Source organism: Mustelus asterias, chromosome 30, assembly GCF_964213995.1.
Source record: "Mustelus asterias chromosome 30, sMusAst1.hap1.1, whole genome shotgun sequence".
NCBI classification, from domain to species: domain Eukaryota; kingdom Metazoa; phylum Chordata; class Chondrichthyes; order Carcharhiniformes; family Triakidae; genus Mustelus; species Mustelus asterias.
This window is the reverse complement of record NC_135830.1, coordinates 5954834-5974414: the sequence shown is the minus strand read 5'-3', so window position 1 is coordinate 5974414 and position 19581 is coordinate 5954834. Positions and strand designations below refer to the sequence as shown.

At 48.4% G+C, this 19581-nt stretch overlaps 3 protein-coding genes across 4 annotated transcripts in view; 1 reads left to right on the top strand and 2 right to left on the bottom strand.

Annotated features, from left to right (window-relative positions):
* LOC144480718 (uncharacterized) overlaps positions 1-19581 on the bottom strand; it is a 370150-nt gene that overhangs the window by 273917 nt on the left and 76652 nt on the right. The window contains exons 10-12 of the mRNA XM_078200309.1: positions 15427-15585; positions 8084-8088; positions 48-846 (exon numbers count right to left, since the gene is read on the bottom strand). Coding sequence (XP_078056435.1) covers positions 48-846; positions 8084-8088; positions 15427-15585 — 963 coding nt within the window. The remainder of the gene's footprint in view (positions 1-47; positions 847-8083; positions 8089-15426; positions 15586-19581) is intronic.
* LOC144480644 (uncharacterized) lies at positions 4397-8076 on the bottom strand. The gene has a single exon (XM_078200241.1). It carries the CDS (start codon positions 7765-7767, stop codon positions 7234-7236), a length of 534 nt encoding a protein of 177 aa, XP_078056367.1. The 5' UTR covers positions 7768-8076; the 3' UTR covers positions 4397-7233.
* Positions 8858-19581, top strand: part of LOC144480638 (dehydrogenase/reductase SDR family member 1-like) — a 31060-nt gene continuing 20336 nt past the window's right edge. Inside the window, exons 1-2 of one of the 2 annotated variants that reach the window (XM_078200232.1) lie at positions 8858-8948; positions 19298-19454. In XM_078200232.1, coding sequence (XP_078056358.1) covers positions 19305-19454 — 150 coding nt within the window. In that variant the 5' untranslated portion in view covers positions 8858-8948; positions 19298-19304. Of the gene's footprint in view, positions 8949-9014; positions 9048-19297; positions 19455-19581 lie in introns of those variants that run through there. The other variant, XM_078200231.1, reaches the window with a different exon arrangement.

The following is a 19581-nucleotide window of genomic DNA, read 5'->3' as shown; positions in this document are numbered from 1 at the left end:
CGTCAGCAGGTTAGATAATCGACTGAATCCCTTCTGACACACAAAGCAGTTAAATGGCCTCTCCCCCGTGTGAACTCGCTGGTGTGAAATCAGGTTGGATGAATCACTGAATCCCTTGCCGCACACTGAGCAGGTGAACGGCCTCTCCCCGGTGTGGACTCGCTGGTGTGTCTGCAGGCTGGATGCCTGGCTAAATCCCTTTCCACACAGTAAGCAGGTGAACGGCCTCTCCCCAGTGTGAGTTCGCTGGTGTGAAAACAGGTTGGACGAATCACTGAATCCTTTACCACACTCAAAACAGGTGAAGGAAGCCTCCCCAGTATGAAGTTGCTGGTGTCTCAGCAGGTTGGCGGAGTTACTGAATCCCTTCCCACACACAGAGCAGGGAAACGGCCTCTCTCCGGTGTGAACTCGCTGGTGTGAATACAGGTTGGATGACTGAGCAAATCCTTTACCACACATGGAGCAGATAAACGGCCTCTCCCCAGTGTGAACTCTCTGGTGTGTCTGCAGTGTGGATGAATCGCTGAATCCCTTCTCACACATGGGGCAAGTGAATGGCCTCTCTCCATTGTGAACTCGCTGGTGTATCAGCAAGTGCGATGACTGAGTGAATCCCTTCCCACACTGAGAGCAGGTGAATGGCCTCTCCCCGGTGTGAACTCGCTGGTGTGTTAGCAAGATCGATAACCGAGTGAATCCTTTCCCACAATTGGAGCAGGTGAACGGCCTCTCCCCGGTGTGAGTGCGTCGATGAATTTCCAGCACTGATGGGGAACGGAATGACTTTTCACAGTCCTCACATTTCCATGGTTTTTCCATGATCCGTGTGTCTTTCTGTCTCTCCTGCAGTTTTCACAATACGTGCACTGGAACACCGTCACTCGGGTTGCACGGGCCTTGATGCTTTTCTGTTCACACCAATGGTTCACCCAATTCAGTAAGAAGTTTAACAACATCAGGTTAAAGTCCAACAGGTTTATTTGGTAGCAAAAGCCACACAAGCTTGCGGAGCTCTAAGCCCCTTCTTCAGGTGAGTGGGAATTCTGTTCACAAACAGAGCATATAAAGACACAGACTCAATTTACATGAATAATGGTTGGAATGCGAATACTTACAACTAATCAAGTCTTTAAGAAACAAAATAATGTGAGTGGAGAGAGCATCAAGACAGGCTAAAAAGATGTGTATTGTCTCCAGACAAGACAGCCAGTGAAACTCTGCAGGTCCACGCAACTGTGGGGGTTACAAATAGTGTGACATGAACCCAATATCCCGGTTGAGGCCGTCCTCGTGTGTGCGGAACTTGGCTATCAGTTTCTATCGACACCGCATTACATCATGTCACCCAATTCAAACAGCTATACGTTTCTTCTTCCAGATTCAAACCGATGACATTCAGTTCCCATAAATTGAGTGACTGTTAGATCTTGACATTTCTATCAGTAAATCCTCTCCATCTAATATCCTGTAAAAAGAATTTACAAAAGTCATCACTATCAAAACAAGATAGAAATTCAGTACAGACAATTCTAATTCATGTGGAACTCTGCAAAGGATGTCAATATCTTTAAGAGAGAGAGAAACCTGGGCCAATCTTTCCAGAGTCTGCAGCCTCCCTGGATTCACTTCCTTTCCCTTCAGTTGCTGCAAGTCCCCAATTTCCCCCAGAATGAGAAAAGAAATGGAAAGGGGGAAACATTGATTTCCCCCCAGATGTTGCCCAGAAGAGGGAGTTTCACTGAGTCTGAATCTGAATCAATCGAGCTTCCGCATTGTGACGTCCACAATGGAGCCTGCCTGAATGAGCCAATAAAAATCAGTCTCTTCCGCAATGACGTTATGGTGTTCCAGTGCGCAGGCCCGGGCGCACGGACCCGGGAGCCCCGCCCCCACCCATTGTTCCCCTCCCCCTGAACCTCCTCCAGCCACGGTTTCCACGCAACCGGCTGACGGCTCCGGCCAGAGCGAGAAGCCGCTCGGTGATCTCCCCCTCCCCCCGGCCCCGGGATTGCGCATGTCCAAGGGAGAGGGGAAACTGCGCATGTGCGGGGTAGACGCCTCCTGACCTTCATGCTCGGGTGTTGACCAATGGGAAGAGTTGGAGGACCGGAAGGACTCTGGTCCTCCAGACAATCAGGTCTTTGTGACACTCAGATTGAGCTGCACACAGACTGAAACTTCCTCCTGTCTGAAGGGAGTTATTTGAGATGATATGGATTACAGCTTCATATCCCAGATGAAGCGAGGTACCTAAGCATGTTTTATTCTCCAAACAAGCGATCAGATGACATCGAACTCTGGCGGATAACTAATTTATCACTTATTTCCTTAAAAGAGGCCAACATCTAGCTCTTATTTTGTACTTTGATTTTTGTTCGGGTTGTTCCCCCTCCTTTTGGGGAGCTGCCCCTTTTACTTTGTCCTGATTTAAGTTGAGTTTGTTCATTTGTTTTGACCTAAAAGAGGCCAACATCTGTGAGTTTCTTTTCTCATTCTGGGAGAAATTGGGGACTTGCAGCAACTGAAGGGAAAGGAAGTGAATCCAGGGAGGCTGCAGACTCTGGAAAGGTTGGCCCAGGTCTCTCTCTCTCTCTTAAAGACATTGACATAGAAACATAGAAGGTAGGAGTAGGAGGAGGCCATTTGGCCCTTCGAGCCTGCTCCGCCATTCATTACGATCATGGCTGATCATCCAACTCAGTAGCCTAATCCTGCTTTTTCCCCATAACCTTTGATCCTATTCGCTCCAAGTGCTTTATCCAGCCACCTCTTGAATACATTCAATGTTTTGGCATCAATTACTTCCTGTGGTAATAAATTCCACAGGGTCACTACTCTTTGGGTGAAGAAATGTCTCCTCAAATCCATCCTAAATGGTCTACCCTGAATCCTCAGACTGTGACCCCCGGTTCTGGACTCCATCGCGAACATCCTCCCTGCATCTATCCTGTCTCGACCTGTTAGAATTTCATAAGTCTCTTTGAGATCCCCCCCTCATTCATCTGAACTCCAGCGAAAACAATCCAAACCCAGTCAGTCTCTCCTCATACATCAGTCCCGCGATTCCCTGAGTGTTCCAGTGACCCGACTGTGGAAAGAGCTTTAACCAGTTACACAGCCTGAAAAAACATCATACCATTCACAGTGCGGAGAAATGTACGTGTTTTGTGTGAGGCTCCAACTGATCGTCCAATCTGGAGAGACAAATGAATAACTGAATCATGGAGAAAGCATGGACATATAATGATTGTGGGATGGGATTAATGTTCCCATTTGAACTGGGAAATGATCAATACAGTCACACTGCGGAGGGACTGTTCACCTTCTCCATGTGTGGAGATGGATTTACTCAGTTATCCAGTCTGTCGACACACCAGCCAGTTCATTCCGGGGAGAGGCCGTTCAGATGCTCCATGTGTGGGAAGGAATTTGCTGACTCATGTGACCTGCTGGCGCATGAGCAAGTTCACACTGAGGAGAGCGCATTCACCAGGACTGTGTGTGGCAACGGCTTCATTCAGTCATCCCAGCTCACTGAACATCAACATGTACACAGTGATCAGAGACTTTTTAAATGTTCTGACTGTGAGAAGAGCTTTAAAAGCAAAAAATATCTGCAAATACACCAACGACTTCACAGTGGGGAGAGACTGCTCAGCTGCTCTGAGTGTGGGAAGAGATTCGTTCAGTCATCTCAGTTGCTAATACACCAGCGAAGTCACAGTGGGGTAAGGCCATTCACTTGCTGTGTGTGTGGAAAGGGATTCACTCAACCACACCACCTTCGGACACACCAGCGAGTTCACACTGGGGAGAGGCCATTCATCTGCTCTGAGTGTGGCAAGAGATTCATTCAGTCATCCCACCTTGTGACACACCAGCAGGTTCACACTGGGGAGAGGCCATTCATCTGCTCTGAGTGTGGGAAGCGATTCACTCACTCATATCAGCTTCTGTTGCACCAGCGAATTCACACTGGGGAGAGGCCGTTCACCTGCTCCATGTGTGCTAAGGGATTCATTCAGTCATCAGATCTACTGGTGCACCAGCGAGTTCATACTGGAGAGAGACCATTCACCTGCTCCGTATGTGGGAAAAGATTCTCTCAGTCATCGCAACTCCTGAAACACCAGCAAGTTCACACTGGAGAGAGGCCGTTCACCTGCTCTGACTGTGGGAAGGGATTCACTCAGTCATCCCATCTGCTGAGGCACCAGCGAGTTCACACTGGGGAGAGGCCGTTCAGCTGCTCAATGTGTAGGAAGGGATTCAATCAGTCATCACATCTTGTGACACACCAGCGAGTTCACAAATGACTGCAAGAATTAGATTCTGCTTTTATTGCTGCTGTTAATCATATTAAAGACTAAATCCTGAGATGTGTAAGAAAGCCACTCTCTTCCATGGTTCAGAGCTCCTAGGTATGGAACAGAAGCTCTTTACAACTGTGTTTAGAGTCAGGAAGAACAACAGTGAATGCTGGAAACATGCTGTCAAATCAGAGATTGGTGTAAAACTGGGATCTGTTCCTGACTGAGAGTGAAACGGCAGGTTTAACTTTACAGTCTGAAAATAGTACGAAGATTGAAAATGTTTGTGTGACATTCCTGAATCTACAATGTAAGGTAATGGTAATATCAAGTTACATTTCTATCTGGAACCTTTAACCATCTCTCACCTTCCATTGACTTCACTGTGATAGAAACTGACTGTTGAAATCTGTCAACATTAGAAAACTATTTATAAATAATTTGAGGGTTCTTTACAGTTGGGATCTTTCTCTGTTTGCTCCACTCAAGGTATTAGATAACAGACTTTCTCCTGTGAATATCCAGCTGGAGTATTGGGCCCTGATGTGTTTCTTCATCTTATTGACTCTAAATATTGAACCTTGTGGTTTCAGACACCAGGTAATCAAATTCCCAACAACAGATTGTCTTTTATTGACTTTATTAACAGCACTGCAATAATACAGACAGAGTAATTCCTCACATGGTTCCAGTACTCAGTGAAGTACGTTTTTTTATTCATTCATGGGATGTGGATGTCACTGGCTTGGCCAGCATTTATTACCCACCCTAATTACCCTTGAACTGAGCAGTTTGCTAGGCCATTGCAGAGGGCATTTAAGAGTCAACCACATTGCTGTGGATCTGGAGTCAAAGATGTGCCAGGCCAGGTAAGGACGGCAGATTTCCTTCCCTAAACACATTCATGAACGAGATGGTTTTTTTTTTACAACAATCGACAACAGTTTCATGGTCATTAGACTTTTTACTGCAGATTTTTATTGGATTCAGATTTCACCACCTGCCGTGGTGAGATTCGAACCCTGGTCACCAAAGTATTACCTGGGACTCTTGATTAGTAGTCCAGCGACACACAATGCCATTGCTTCCCTTTATATGAAATTTATATGTATTTCTGAGCCTGTAACTTAGGAATGGTGTATTGGTCTGTAATTTTAACAATCTAATTCAATATTCCTTCTTTAATATCCTGTCTATCACTTTCCTTTTGCCTGATGAATTTGTTAATTGTTATTATTACTGGATTGTCACAGTTTCCATGTGTTTAACATGATTATTTAGTCTGTACCTGAATTTTATGATTTTTTTGATGTAAGTTACACAGCAATTCAGCCTTCTGGCTGTGATCCTGTTTCTTGAATGAAATATCATTCGATTTAAAAAGTTACCCAGTCTGGAGAACAGAGATAATACAGCGGATTCAGAACTCTCTCCTCCTCAGCTCTGATCGAACAAGCTGCAGCTACACTGGAGATATTTATATTTAAATTGTTCACTACAGCTGTGATCTGACCCTGTTCAAACTGTAACCAGAATGATATCTGTGCATTGTTCTGAGTGTGAGCACAAGGCTGTGTCACTGTCACAAACAGATACCATTTCCTTGGTTCACATCTCCACACAAAGACCAGCTCTTTACACATCCCCTTTCTACACAATCACAGCAGCATGAGCAAGGATATGAGGCTCATTACTTTTCACCCACATTTCATAATAGCAAAGGCTCCACAGTACAGGAGCACACTGACCGTATAAGAGCCTCATCAGCCTGCAGGTTCCTGTTAAATACAGAGCTGTACAGGAGCACACTGACAGTGTAACACAGTCTCATGAGCCTGCAGGCTCCTGTTAAACATGATGTGGAGATGCCGACGTTGGACTGGGGTAGACACAGTAAGAAGTCTCACAACACCAGGTTAAAGTCCAACAGCTTTATTTGGTAGAACAAGCCACTAGCTTTCAGAGCACTGCTCCTTCATCAGATGAGTGTTCACCTGACGAAGGAGCAGCGCTCCGAAAGCTAGTGGCTTGTGCTACCAAATAAACTTATTGGACTTTAACTTGTTGTTGTGAGACTTCTTACTGTCGCTCCTGTTAAACACAGAGCAGTACAGGAACAGATATTCAAGAGGTGGCTGGATATAGCACTTGGGGCGAATGGGATCAAAGGTTATGTGGAAAAAGCAGGATTAGGCTATTGAGTTGGACGATTGTAAAGAATGGTGGAGCAGGCTCGAAGGGGCAAGTGGGCTCCTCCTGCTCCTATCTTCCATGTTTCTATTAACACACTGACTGTATAACACTGTCTCATCAGCCTGCAGGCTCCTGTTAAATTTGCTGCAACAATTTCAGGTTTGCAGGCATCATGTTCCATTCACCCATCAAAGGAGAGAGAGATGTTTTGGGACAGGGGTGAAGTCCAAGAGTCAAAAACAACAAGCAAACTTGCTTTTAGCTTTATTGATCACAGGACTGTGACCGATAACTTCCCTGGATCCCAGCACCAGGAGAGACACTCTGGAAAATATGGGGAGCTGGGAATTGTCCATGAGACTAACTGAAGGTGAGAGTGTGAAACAATCTAGAGTTAGAAATTAGAAAAGGCCCCAAAATGAAGCACTCGGTAACAGGACATCAATTAATCTCCTCTTACATTGGAGAAATATGGAACACAGCACAGTGTATTTCTATAAAAACTGATTTAATGCCGTTCATCTAGAATATTAATCACCCCTATAATGGGGCTGGAGTTTAACAAGCAGAAACACACAAGAGGACACAAACTCACTCCTGTGCATAAACTCACTGATGTCTCAATAGGTGTTGTGACTGAATAAATCCCTTCCCATAGACAGAGCAGGTGAGAATCCTCTCTCCAACATGAATGCATTGGTGTGTCTGCAACTCACTTGCTCTTCTCTCATTCGTAATGTTTAAAAAGTAATTTTTCAGTGTGAACATGTTGATGCAAACTGAGCGTGTCTAACCGAGTGAATTCCTTCCCACACTTGGAGCAAGGGAACGGCCTCTCCCCAGTGTGAACTCGCTGGTGCCTCAGCAGGGTGGATGACTGAATGAATCCTTTCCCACACACTGAGCAGGTAAATGGCCTTTTTCCTGTGTGAGTCTGCTGGTGTCTCATCCGGGTGGCTGACTGAGTGAATCCCTTCCCACACACAGAGCAGATGAATGGCCTCTCTCCAGTGTGAGTGTGTTGGTGCTGTTTCAAGTGCTTTTTGCTCTTAAAGCTCTTCTCACAGTTGGAACATTTTAAATGTCTCTTATTGGAATGAGAGCGTTGGTGTGACTGCAGGTGTTGCGACTGAAGAAAACCTTTTCCACACACACAGCAGATGAACGGTCTCTCTCCTGTGTGACTGCGACGATGAGTTTCAAGATGGGAAGGATAATTGAATCCCTTCCCACAATCCTCACATTTCCACGGTTTCTCCATAGTGCCAGTGTCCTTGTGTCTCTCCACGTTGGATGATCAGTTGAAGCCTCAGAACACATGTACAGTTTCTCCCAGATGTGAATGGTGTGATTTTATTCAGGCTGTGTAACTGGTTTAAACTCTTTCCACGGTCAGTTCACTGGAACACTCTCACTCGGGTGTGTGTGTCTCAGTGCTTTTCCAGTCACACTGATGTTTGAAATCTTCTCCGACAGGTAGAACAGACAAACATTTCTCCTTCCACGTTCAAAGTCTCAGGATATTAAGGTCCAAATAAGTCGATACTCAATCTGATTTTTATGTGATGTTTCCTCACCTCACCTGTAAAAGGAGTTAACAAAAATTGTCACGGTCAATCGAGATAGAAATTCTGAACAGACAATTCTAGTTTCTCTAAAACATTTTTTCCTCTCTTGTTCCCTCAGATCTGTAAATCCCCATCCCCACACTCTCCCTCCTCCCTGGGCTGAAATCCAAACCCATCTCACCATTTCTTTTCTCCACTCCCAGTTTTCTCCCTCCCTCTCCTCTGTCTGGGTTCAGCTCTCCAGCTCCTGTCTGCAGATTGACAATAAAACCAATGGGTCTTATTGGGGGTGTTGGGGCCTCCAGCGGGTGTTTGTGAATCCTCCCCGCCCACCTCCCAGGGTTTCCTTTCTTCCCAGAGATCAGAGTCCTCATTGATTTGAGGCCAAAGTGTAACCTCTTATTTATTGTCCCCCTCCCCCATCCTCTGATGTGAACCATCCTCCAGTGGCTGAGCCAGGATGGGGCCGTTAACCTGGGCCTGTTCCCGGGAGGGAGAAGCCCCGCAGCTGCAAACCAGGGAGCTGACAATGATTCTGAAGGGTTTGCGGATCCACAAAGTGTTTCCAAATCCTCCCAGCCACCGCCTAACGCTGACTCCGCTTCTCCGGGACAAACAAGCGCCAAGGACAGCAATGACACTGCGCATGCTCCACATCACAATGCCCGGGGACTGATTGACGGCGGCTCCGGACCAATAGGCTGGAGGACCGAGCGGGAGCGGCTGGTCCTCCAACCAATCGGAGTGAATGGGGGGCGGGGCTAAGAGTTCCCGATCCATGGCATGGGAGAGGCGCGCATGCGCATTAAGTAACGGCGTTTGCCGTGTGGGTGACAGCAACTGGAGAGAAATTCCTGTGTCTCATCAGCAACTGGTAAGGATGCAGAAACATGGTGGGAGCAATGGAACCGGCGGATGGACGTAGAGGGTTTCTAAATACCTGTTGAAGGCCTCAAACATCGAATATGAGCCCGTCGGTCCCGTGTTTGCAGCTTCAGGTCTTTTTCCCGAGACGAAGCTGAGGTTAGCGGCCGCCATCTTGATTGAGCAGGGAGCAGAGCGCATGCGCTGGTGTATTGGTGACGCAACCGTGAGTGGGCGGGTCTTTGTGTTTCTGCTCCCACCGGGTTAAAATGCATACCAACAATGAGCATCAGATTTTCAAACAGCTTCACGGGGCGGCACGGTAGCACAGTGGTTAGCACTGCTGCTTCACTGCTCCAGGGACCTGGGTTCGATTCCCGGCTTGGGTCACCGTCTGTGTGTAGTTTGCACAGTGACCCAAGCCGGGATTGCCGGGTTAGCAGCGCTAACCACTGTGCTACCGTGCCGCCCCATGGACATAGAACATAGAAAGAATACAGCACAAACTTCGGCCCACATGTTGCGCCGGTCATGTCCGTACCTACCTAGGCTTAGAAATAGGCTTACCTATAACTCTCAATCCTATTAAATCCCATGTACTCATCCAGAAGTCTCTTAAAAGAGAGGGAGGAGTTTGCCTCCACCACCACTGATGGCAGCCGATTCCACTCACCCACCACCCTCTGAGTGAAAGACTTATCCCTGACATCTCCTCTGTACCTACTCCCCAGCACCTTAAACCTGTGTCCTCTCGTAGCAGCCATTTCAGCCCTGGGAAAAAGCCTCCGAGAATCCACCCGATCTGTACCTCTCAACATCTTGTACACCTCTATCAGGTCACCTATCATCCTTCGTCTCTCCAAGGAGAAAAGACCGAGCTTCCTCAACCTATCCTCATAGGGCATGCCAACCAATCCAGGCAACATCCTTGTAAATCCTCTCTGCACCCTTTCAATAATTTCCACATCCCTCCTGTCATGAGGCGACCAGAACTGAGCACAGTACTCCAAGTGGGGTCTGACGAGGGTCTTATAAAGCTGCATCATTATCTCCCGACTCCTAAACTCAATCCCTCGACTGATAAAGGCCAACACACCATACGCCTTCTTAACCACCTCCTCCACCTGCGAGGCCGATTTAAGAGTCCTATGGACCCCAAGGTCCTTCTGATCCTCTACTCTGCTAAGAGTCTTACCCTTGATATTATACTCCTTCATCCCATTTGACCCATCAAAATGGACCACTACACATTTGTCCGGGTTGAAGTCCATCTGCCACTTCTCCGCCCAGTCTTGCATCCTATCTATGTCACACTGCAGCTTCTGACATCCCTCCAAACTATCCACAACACCACCAACCTTCGTGTCGTCGGCAAACTTACCAACCCATCCCTCCACTTCCTCATCCAGGTCATTTATTAAAATGACAAACAGCAAGGGTCCCAGAATGGATCCCTGGGGCACTGCACTGGTGACCGACCTCCATTCAGAAAAAGACCCATCTACAACCACTCTCTGCCTTCTGCAGGCTAGCCAGTTCTGGATCCACAAGGCAACAGCCCCTTGGATCCCATGCCCTCTCACTTTCTCGAGAAGTCTTGCATGGGGCACCTTATCGAACGCCTTGCTGAAGTCCATGTAAACCACATCTTCCGCTTTTCCTTCGTCAATGTGTTTAGTCACATTTTCAAAGAACTCCACCAGGCTCGTAAGGCACGATTTGCCTTTGACAAAGCCGTGCTGACTACTTTTGAGCATACTAAACTTCTCTAAATGTTCATAAATCCTGTCCCTCAGGATCTTCTCCATCAACTTACCAACCACTGAGGTTAGACTCATCGGTCGGTAATTTCCTGGGCTATCCCTATTCCCTTTCTTGAATATAGGAACGACATCCGCAATCCTCCAGAACCTCTCCCGTCTCCATTGACAACGCAAAGATCATCGCCAGAGGCTCTGCAATCTCTTCCCTCGCCTCCCACAGTAACCTGGGGTACATCCCATCCGGTCCCGGCGACTTATCTATCTTGATGCTATTCAAAATTTCCAACACATCCTTTTTCTTAACGTCCACATACTCAATCTTTTCAGTCCGCCACAATCCTGTAGTACAACCACCCAGTTCTTTTTCCACCGTGAATACCGAGTTAAAATATTCATTAAGCACCTCTCCTATTTCTTCCGGTTCTGTACAGACTTTCTCACCTTCACATTTTATAGGTCCTATTCCTTCACATCTCATCCTTTTACTCTTCACATATTTATAGAACGCCTTAGGGTACTCCTTAATCTTACCTGCCAAGGCCTTCTCGTGACCCCTTCTGGCTCTCCTAATTTCTTTCTTAAGTCCCTTCCTACAAGCCGTATACTCATCTACATCCCTATTATCGCCTAGCTCTCTGAACCTTTTGTACGCTTTCCTTTTCTTTTTGACTAGATTAAGCGCAGCTTTCATGCACCACGGTTCCCATAACGTACCAAAACCTCCATGTCTCATCGGAACGTTGTCATGCAGAACTCCAGACAAAAATTCCCTGAAAATCAGCCACCTTACTTCGGTACTTTTCCTCGAGAATGCCTCCTTCCAATTTACGCCTCTAATCTCCTGTCTGATGGCTTCATATTTCCCCTTACTCCAGATAAACACTTTCCTAGCTTGCCTGATCCTATCTCTTTCCAATGCTAGCATAAAGGAGATAGAGTTATGATCACTGTCCCCAAGATGCTCCCCCACTGAGAGATCCGACACCTGTCCAGGCTCATTAGCCAGTACCAGGTCGAGTACAGCCTCTCCTCTTGTAGGCTTATCCACATGCTGTGTCAGGAAACCCTCCTGAACACACCTAACAAACTCCTCCCCATCCAAACCCCTTACCTGAGGGATATTCCAATCGATGTTTGGGAAATTAAAGTCTCCCATCACGACAACCCTGTTATTATTACATCTCTCCAGGATCTGTTTCCCTATCTGCTCCTCAACATCCCTGTTGCTATTGGGCGGCCTGTAGAAAACACCCAGCAAAGTTATCGACCCCTTCCCGCTCCGAACTTCCACCCACAGAGACTCCGTAGACAATCCATCCACGGCTTCCACCTTCTCTACAGCTGTGACACTATCCCTGATCATATTCAGTATGAGAGGCTGCATCCCTGAATACTTACATGAAGCGGTGACACGGCTTTTGTACTCATTGGAGTTTAGAAGGATGAGGGGGGGGATCTTATTGAAACTTGCAGGATACTGCGAGGCCTGGACAGAGTGGACGTGGAGAGGATGTTTCCACGAGTAGGTAAAACTAGTACCAGAGGACACAACCTCAGACTAAAGGGACGATCCTTTGAAACAGAGATGAGGAGGAATTTCTTCAGCCAGAGAGTGGTGAATCTGTGGAACTCTTTGTTGCAGAAGGCTGTGGAGGCCAGGTCATTGAGTGTCTTTAAGACAGAGATAGATATGTTCTTGATAAATAAGCGGATTGGGGTTATGGGGAAAAGGCAGGAGAATGGGGATGAGAAAAATACCAGCCATGATTGAATGGTGGAGCAGACTCAATGGGCCGAGTGGCCTAATTTTGCTCCTATGTCTTATCGTCTTTTGGTTACACTTCAGCCCCAGGCTCCTCATGTTTACATAGAAACATACATAGAAAATAGAACTAGAAGTAGGCCATTCAGCCTTTTGAGCATTCCCTGTCATTCATTATGGTCATGGCTTGTTGTCGTGGGAGATTTTAATTTCCCCTATATTGACTGGGACTCACTTAGTGCTAGGGGCGTGGATGGGGCAGAGTTTGTAAGGAGCATCCAGGAGGGCTTCCTGAAACAGTATGTAGATAGTCCAACTAGGGAAGGGGCCATACTGGACCTGGTATTGGGGAATGAGCCCGGCCAGGTGGTCGATGTTTCAGTAGGGGAGCAGTTCAGGAACAGTGACCACAGTTCAGTAAGCTTTAAGGTACTGATGGATAAAGATAAGTGTAGTCCTCAAGGTGCTAAATTGGGGGAAGGCTAATTACAACAATATCAGGCAGAAACTGAAGAATGTAGATTGGGGGCAGATATTTGAGGGCAAATCAACATCTGGCATGTGGGAGGCTTTCAAGTGTAAGTTGATAGGGATTCAGGACTGGCACATTCCTGTAAGGATGAAAGATAAGTATGGCAAGTTTTGGGAACCTTGGATAACAAGAGATATTGTGAGCCTAGTCAAAGAGAAAAAGGAAGTATTTGTCAAGGCTAGGAGGCTGGGAACACACGAAGCAAGTGTGGAATACAAGGAAAGTAGAAAGAAACTTAAGCAAGGAGCCAGGAGGGTTAAAAGGGGTTACGATAAAGCATTGGCCAGCAGGATTAAGGAAAATCCCAAGGCTTTTTATACATATATAAAGAGCAAGAGGATAGCCAGGGAGACGGTTGGCCCACTCAAGGAGAGGGGAGGGAATCTATGCGTGGAGCCAAAGGAAATGGGTGAGTACTTTGCGTCAGTATTCACCAAAGAGAAGGACTTGGTGGATGATGAGTCTGGGAAAGAGTGTGTAGATAGTGTGAGTCATGTTGAGATCAAAAAGGAGGAGGTAATGGGGTTCTTGAGAAACATTAAGGTAGACAAGTCCCCAGGGCCTGATGGGATATACCCCAGAATACTGAGAGAGGCAAGGGAGGAAATTGCTAGGGCCTTGAGAGAAATCTTTGTAGCCTCACAGGCAACAGGGGAGGTCCCAGCGGATTGGAGAATAGCCAATGTTGTTCCTTTGTTTAAGAAGGGTAGCAAGAATAATCCAGGTAATTACAGGCCGATGAACCTTATGTCAGTGGTAGGGAAATTACTGGAGAGGATTCTCCAGACAGGATTTACTCCCACTTGGAAATAAGTGAACCTATTAGCAAGAGGCAACATGGTTTTGTGAAGGGGAGGTTGTATCTCAGTAACTTGATCGAGTTTTTTGAGGAAGTGACAAAGATGATTGATGAGGGTAGGGCTGTGGATGTTGTCTACATGGACTTCAGTAAGGCCTTTGACAAGATCCCTCATGGCAGACTGGTGCAGAAGGTGAAGTCGCATGGGATCAGAGGTGAGCTGGCAAGGTGGATACTAAACTGGCTCGGTCATAGAAGACAGAGGGTAGCAGTGGAAGGGTGCGTTTCTGAATGGAGGGCTGTGGCAAGTGGCATTCCTCAGGAATCAGTGCTGGGACCTTTGCTGTTTGTAATATACATAAATGATTTGGAGGAAAACGTAACTGGTTTGATTAGTAAGTTTGTGGACGACACAAAGGTTGGTGGATTTGCGAATAGCGATGAGGACCATCAGAGGATACAGCATGATATAGATCGGATGGAGACTTAGGTGGAGAAATGCCAGGTGGAGTTTAATCTGGACAAATGTGAGGTCATGCATTTTGGAAGGTCTAATACAGATAGGAAATATACAGTAAATGGCAGAACCCTGAAGAGTATTGATAGGCAGAGGGATCTGGGTGTACAGGTACCCAGGTCACTGAAAGTGGTAATGCAGGTGAGAAGGTAGTCAAGAAGGCATACGGCATGCTTGCCTTCATCAGCTGGGACATTGAGTTTAAAAATTGGCAAGTCATGTTGCAGTTTTATAGAACCTTAGTTCGGCTGCACTTGGCATATAGTGTTCAATTCTGGTCGCCACACTACCAGAAGGATGTGGAGGCTTTGGAGAGGGTACGGAAAAGATTTATCAGGATGTTGCTTGGCATGGAGGGCATTAGCTATGAGGAGAGGTTGGAGAAACCTGGTTTGTTCTCACTGGAACGACGGAGGTTGAGGGGGGGCGACCTAATAGAAGTTTACAAGATTATGAGGGGCATGGACAGAGTGGATAGTCAGAAGCTTTTTCCCAGGGTGGAAGAGTCAATTCTCGGGGGCACAGGTTTAAAGTGCAAGAGGCAATGTTTAAAGGAGATGCACTTGGCACGTTTTTGACACAGAGGGTGGTGGGTGCCTGGAACTCGCTGTCGGGGGAGGTCGTGGAAGCAGATATGACAGTGACTTTTAGGGGGCATCTGGACAAATACATGAAATGGATGGGAATAGAGGGATAAAGTCCCCGGAAGAGTAGGAGGTTTTAGTTAAGTCGGGCAGCATGGCCAGTGCAGGCTTGGAGGGCTGAAGGGCCTGTTCCTGTGCTGTAATTTTCTTTGTTCTTTGTATCGGGGTGCACTGGGTCACTGTCAGGTTGGGGTCTTCTTTCGGAGGATCTCGAGACCTGCAAGTAAATTTAAAAGAGCAGTGTTAGTGATTGTTCGGCTGTGAGAGTTTATTTTTAGGAGTGAGGTGACTGTGGAAGGTTGTGCTTGGAGCCTGCAGGAGGTCGCAGCTCTCCGGCTCAGAGGAGTTGGGAGGAGAGAGGCTTCCAGTCACAGGGATGTCGGTCTGGTCGTTGGGGACCAACAGAGTGAAGGTCCCGGCTCCCGCGGCATTTCCCTGGGCTCTAGGAGTCCTCTGAATGTAGGCCCAGGCGTCTGGGGCATTTTCCTGGTCTCTGGAAGCCGCTGTGGAGGAATCCCCGGATCTGGGGCTGCAGCGCCGGCTGCTGCTGCTGCTCACATGGGCAGCTGCTCCGGGGCAATTCCACGTCCGTCAAATCGGGTGTCTCCAGGGTCCGAAGAATCACCAAATCTGTAAGAATTTGAATGAAAGCATTGTTAGAGACTTTAAAAGAGTCAGAATGAAGTTTCAGAAGCATAGAACAAGAGTAAAAGAATTAGAAGGTATGCTGGGCACAGCTTGCAAGAAGTCGCCTCACTCTGGCGCCATCTTGGAACCGAGGGTACAATTTAGCACGGCCAATCCACCTAACCAGCACATCTTAAATATAGGAGGGAACCAGAGCACCCGGAGGAAACCCATACAGACACAGGAGAACGTACAAACTCCGCACAGACAGTGACCCGAGCCGGGAAGCAAATCCGGGTCCCTGGCGCTGTGAGGCAGTAATGCCAACCACTGTGCCACCGCGTCGCCCATTCGTGGGACAACAATCAGGAACAACACCTTTCACTTTATACCAATACATGTGACAATAATAAATCTTAGCACGGCACGGTGGCACAGAGGTAGAGGTCTCGGGTCATGTCTTTCTAGGCGCCCTGCAGACACAGTTGATGGGGAACACTTGAGGGTGAGTCAGGTGGACTTGAAATGTGCACCCATGTCCCCCCCCCCCTTGTTTCCTTCCCCCACTCCTCCTGTTTCCCCCACCCCTCCAAAGCTGTTGCCAGGGCTTTTCCAGCACTTTTCTGCTTGTGTTACGTTGGGGTGTGGGCAGAGAGTGCAGAGAGAGAGAGGGCAGACGTGCAGAGAGAGAGGGCAGAGGGCTGGCGTGCAGAGAGAGAGAGCAGTGGGCAGAGACTGCAGAGAGAGAGGGCAGAGGGCTGGCGTGCAGAGAGAGAGGGCAGAGGGCTGGCGTGCAGAGAGAGAGAGCAGTGGGCAGAGAGTGCAGAGAGAGAGGGCAGAGGGCTGGCGTGCAGAGAGAGAGAGCAGTGGGCAGAGAGTGCAGAGAGAGAGGGCAGAGGGCTGGCGTGCAGAGAGAGAGGGCAGTGGGCAGAGAGTGCAGAGAGAGAGAGAGGACAGACATGCAGAAAGAGAGAGGGCAGAGAGTGCAAACTCCGCAATAAGGGACTCAATCTCCCAGATTGCTCAATGAGAGAGTCTTATCAGGGTGTGCAAAGGTCGCAGACTGAGAGAGAGACAGGACGAGCCAGGCACTGTTAACTGCGGACACTGACTGTCAGAGGTGAGAGCCGTCCTAAAGTTTATTTATTAGTCACAAGTAAGACTTACATTAACACTGCAATGAAGTTACTGTGAAAATCCCCTAGTCACTACACTCGGGCGCCCGTTCCAGTAACACTGAGGGAGAATTTAGCATTGCCGCTTAGCAGTACCAAACCGGTCTGTGGGGGTGGGGGGAGTGGGGAATGATGGGCAGTACCAAACCGGTTTGGGGGGGAAGCGGGAAATGATAGGCAGTACCAAACCAGTCGGGGGGGTGGGGTGGGAGGGGGAAAAGATTAGACACTGGCTCAATGGAAGAAGCCAGAGAGTGGTTGTGGAGGATTGCTTCTCTGAGTGGAGGCCTGTGACTAGTGGTGTGCACAGTAAGAAGTTTAACAACACCAGGTTAAAGTCCAACAGGTTTATTTGGTAGCAAAAGCCACACAGGTGTGGCTTTTGCTACCAAATAAACCTGTTGGACTTTAACCTGGTGTTGTTAAACTTCTTACTGTGTTTACCCCAGTCCAACGCCGGCATCTCCACATCATGACTAGTGGTGTGCCACAGGGATCGGTGTTGGGTCCATTGTTGTTTGTCATCTATATCAATGATCTGGATTATAATTTGCTAAATTGGATCAGCAAGTTTGCTGATGATACAAAGATTGGAGGTGTAGTGGACAGTGAGGAAGGTTTTCAAAGTTTGCAGAGGTATTTGGACCAACTAGAAAAATTGTCTGAAAAATGGCAAATGGAATTTAACGCAGACAAGTGTGAGATATTGCACTTTGGAAGGACAAACCAAAGAAGAACGTACAGGGTAAATGGTAGGACTCTGAAGAGTGCAGTTGAACAGAGGGATCTGTGAATACAGGTACAGAATTCCTTAAAAGTGACGTCACAGGTGGATAGGGTCGTAAAGAGTGCCTTTGGTACATTGGCCTTTATAAATCGGAGTATCGAGTATAAAAGTTGGAGAGTTATGGTAAGGTTATATAAGGCACTGGTGAGGCCGAATTTAGAGTATTGTGTGCAGTTTTCAGAGAATCACAGAAACCCGACAGTACAGAAAGAGGCCATTCAGCCCATCGAGTCTGCACCGACCACAATCCCACCCAGGGCCCACCCCCATATCCCTACATATTTACCCGCTAATGCCTCTAACCTACGCATCTCAGGACACTAAGGGCAATTTTTAGCATGGCCAATCAACCTGACCCGCACATCTTTGGACTGTGGGAGGAAACCGGAGCACCCGGAGGAAACCCACGCAGACACGAGGAGAATGTGCAAACTCCACACAGACAGTGACCCGAGCCGGGAATCGAACCCAGTTCCCTGGAGCTGTGAAGCAGCAGTGCTAACCACTGTGCTACCGTGCCGCCAAGTTACAGGAAGGATGTAAATAAGGTTGAAAGAGTGCAGAGAAGGTTCACAAGGATGTTGCCGGGACTTGAGAAGCTGAGTTACAGAGAGAGATTGAATAGGTTAGGACTTTATTCCCTGGAGCGTAGATGAGGGGAGATTTGATAGAGGTGTATAAGATTTTGATGGGTATGGATAGAGTGAATGCAAGCAGGCTTTTTCCACTGAGGCTACGGGAGAAAAAAACCAGAGGGCATGGGTTAAGGGTGAAAGGAGAAAAGTTGAAAGGGAATATTAGGGGGGGCTTCTTCATGCAGAGAGTGGTGGGAGTGTGGAATGCGCTGCCGGATAAAGTGGTAAATGCGGGGTCACTTTTAACATTTAAGAAAAACTTGGACGGGTTCATGGATGAGAGGGGTGTGGAGGGATATGGTCCAAGTGCAGGTCAGTGGGACTAGGCAAAAAATGGTTCGGCACAGACAAGAAGGGCCAAAAGGCCTGTTTCTGAGCTGTAATTTTCTATGGTTCCATGGTTCTAAGATGGGCAGTACCAAACCAGTCTAGGAGGGGGGGAGGTGGGAAAGATGGGCAGTACCAAATCGGTCTGCGGGGGAGCGGGGAATGATAGGCAGTACCAAACTGGTTTTGGGGGAGGGGGGGAGCGGGAAATGATGGGCAGTACCAAACCGGTCGGTGGGCGAGTGGGGAAAGATGGCCAGTACCAAACCAGTCTGGGGGGTGGGGAGCGGGGAATGATGGGCAGTACCAAACTGGTCGGTGGGGGGCGGGGGGAGCGGGGAATGATGGGCAGTACCAAACCGATTGGGGGGGGGAGCGGGGAACGATGGGCAGTACCAAACCGGTCGGTGGGGGGGAGCGGAGAATGATGGACAGAACCAAACCGGTCTTGGTTGGGAGAGAGCTGGTGGGTGGAATGGGCAGTACCAAACCATTCGAATTGTGAGGGGGGTAATGATGGACAATACCATATTGGCCGAAGAGCCGGGGGAGATGGCAGGTGGTGGAATTGACGGGCTGGTCAAAATGTGAGGTGAGGTGGGAGGGAATGCTGGACTGTGCCAAACCAGTTTGAGTGGGGGAGGGGGGAATGTTGATCTGTACCCAACTGGTCAAAGTGTGGCCTGAGGGTTCTTGATGGTTTACACTCTGGGGGGGACATTAATGAGCTGCGACTCAGCCGCTGAGTGAGGATCTGGTTCTAACCCCCGAACCCCTTCCTCCTCCTCCAGTAGGAAGATGGCCGGGGCGCTGCTGGGCCGCGTGTGCATTGTGACTGGAGCTTCCCGGGGCATCGGGAAAGGCATCGCCCTGCAGCTGGGAGAGGCCGGGGCCACCGTCTACATCACCGGCCGTAACATGGACACGCTGCAGACGGCGGCCAAGGAGGTGAGGCTGGGGTGGGGGGGGAGGGGGCGGGGGGGAGGGGGAGGGGGTGGTGGGCTGGGGTGGGGTGGGGGGGGGGGGGAGGGGGTGGTGGTGGTGGGGGGAGGCGGTGGGTGGGGGGGCAGGGGGG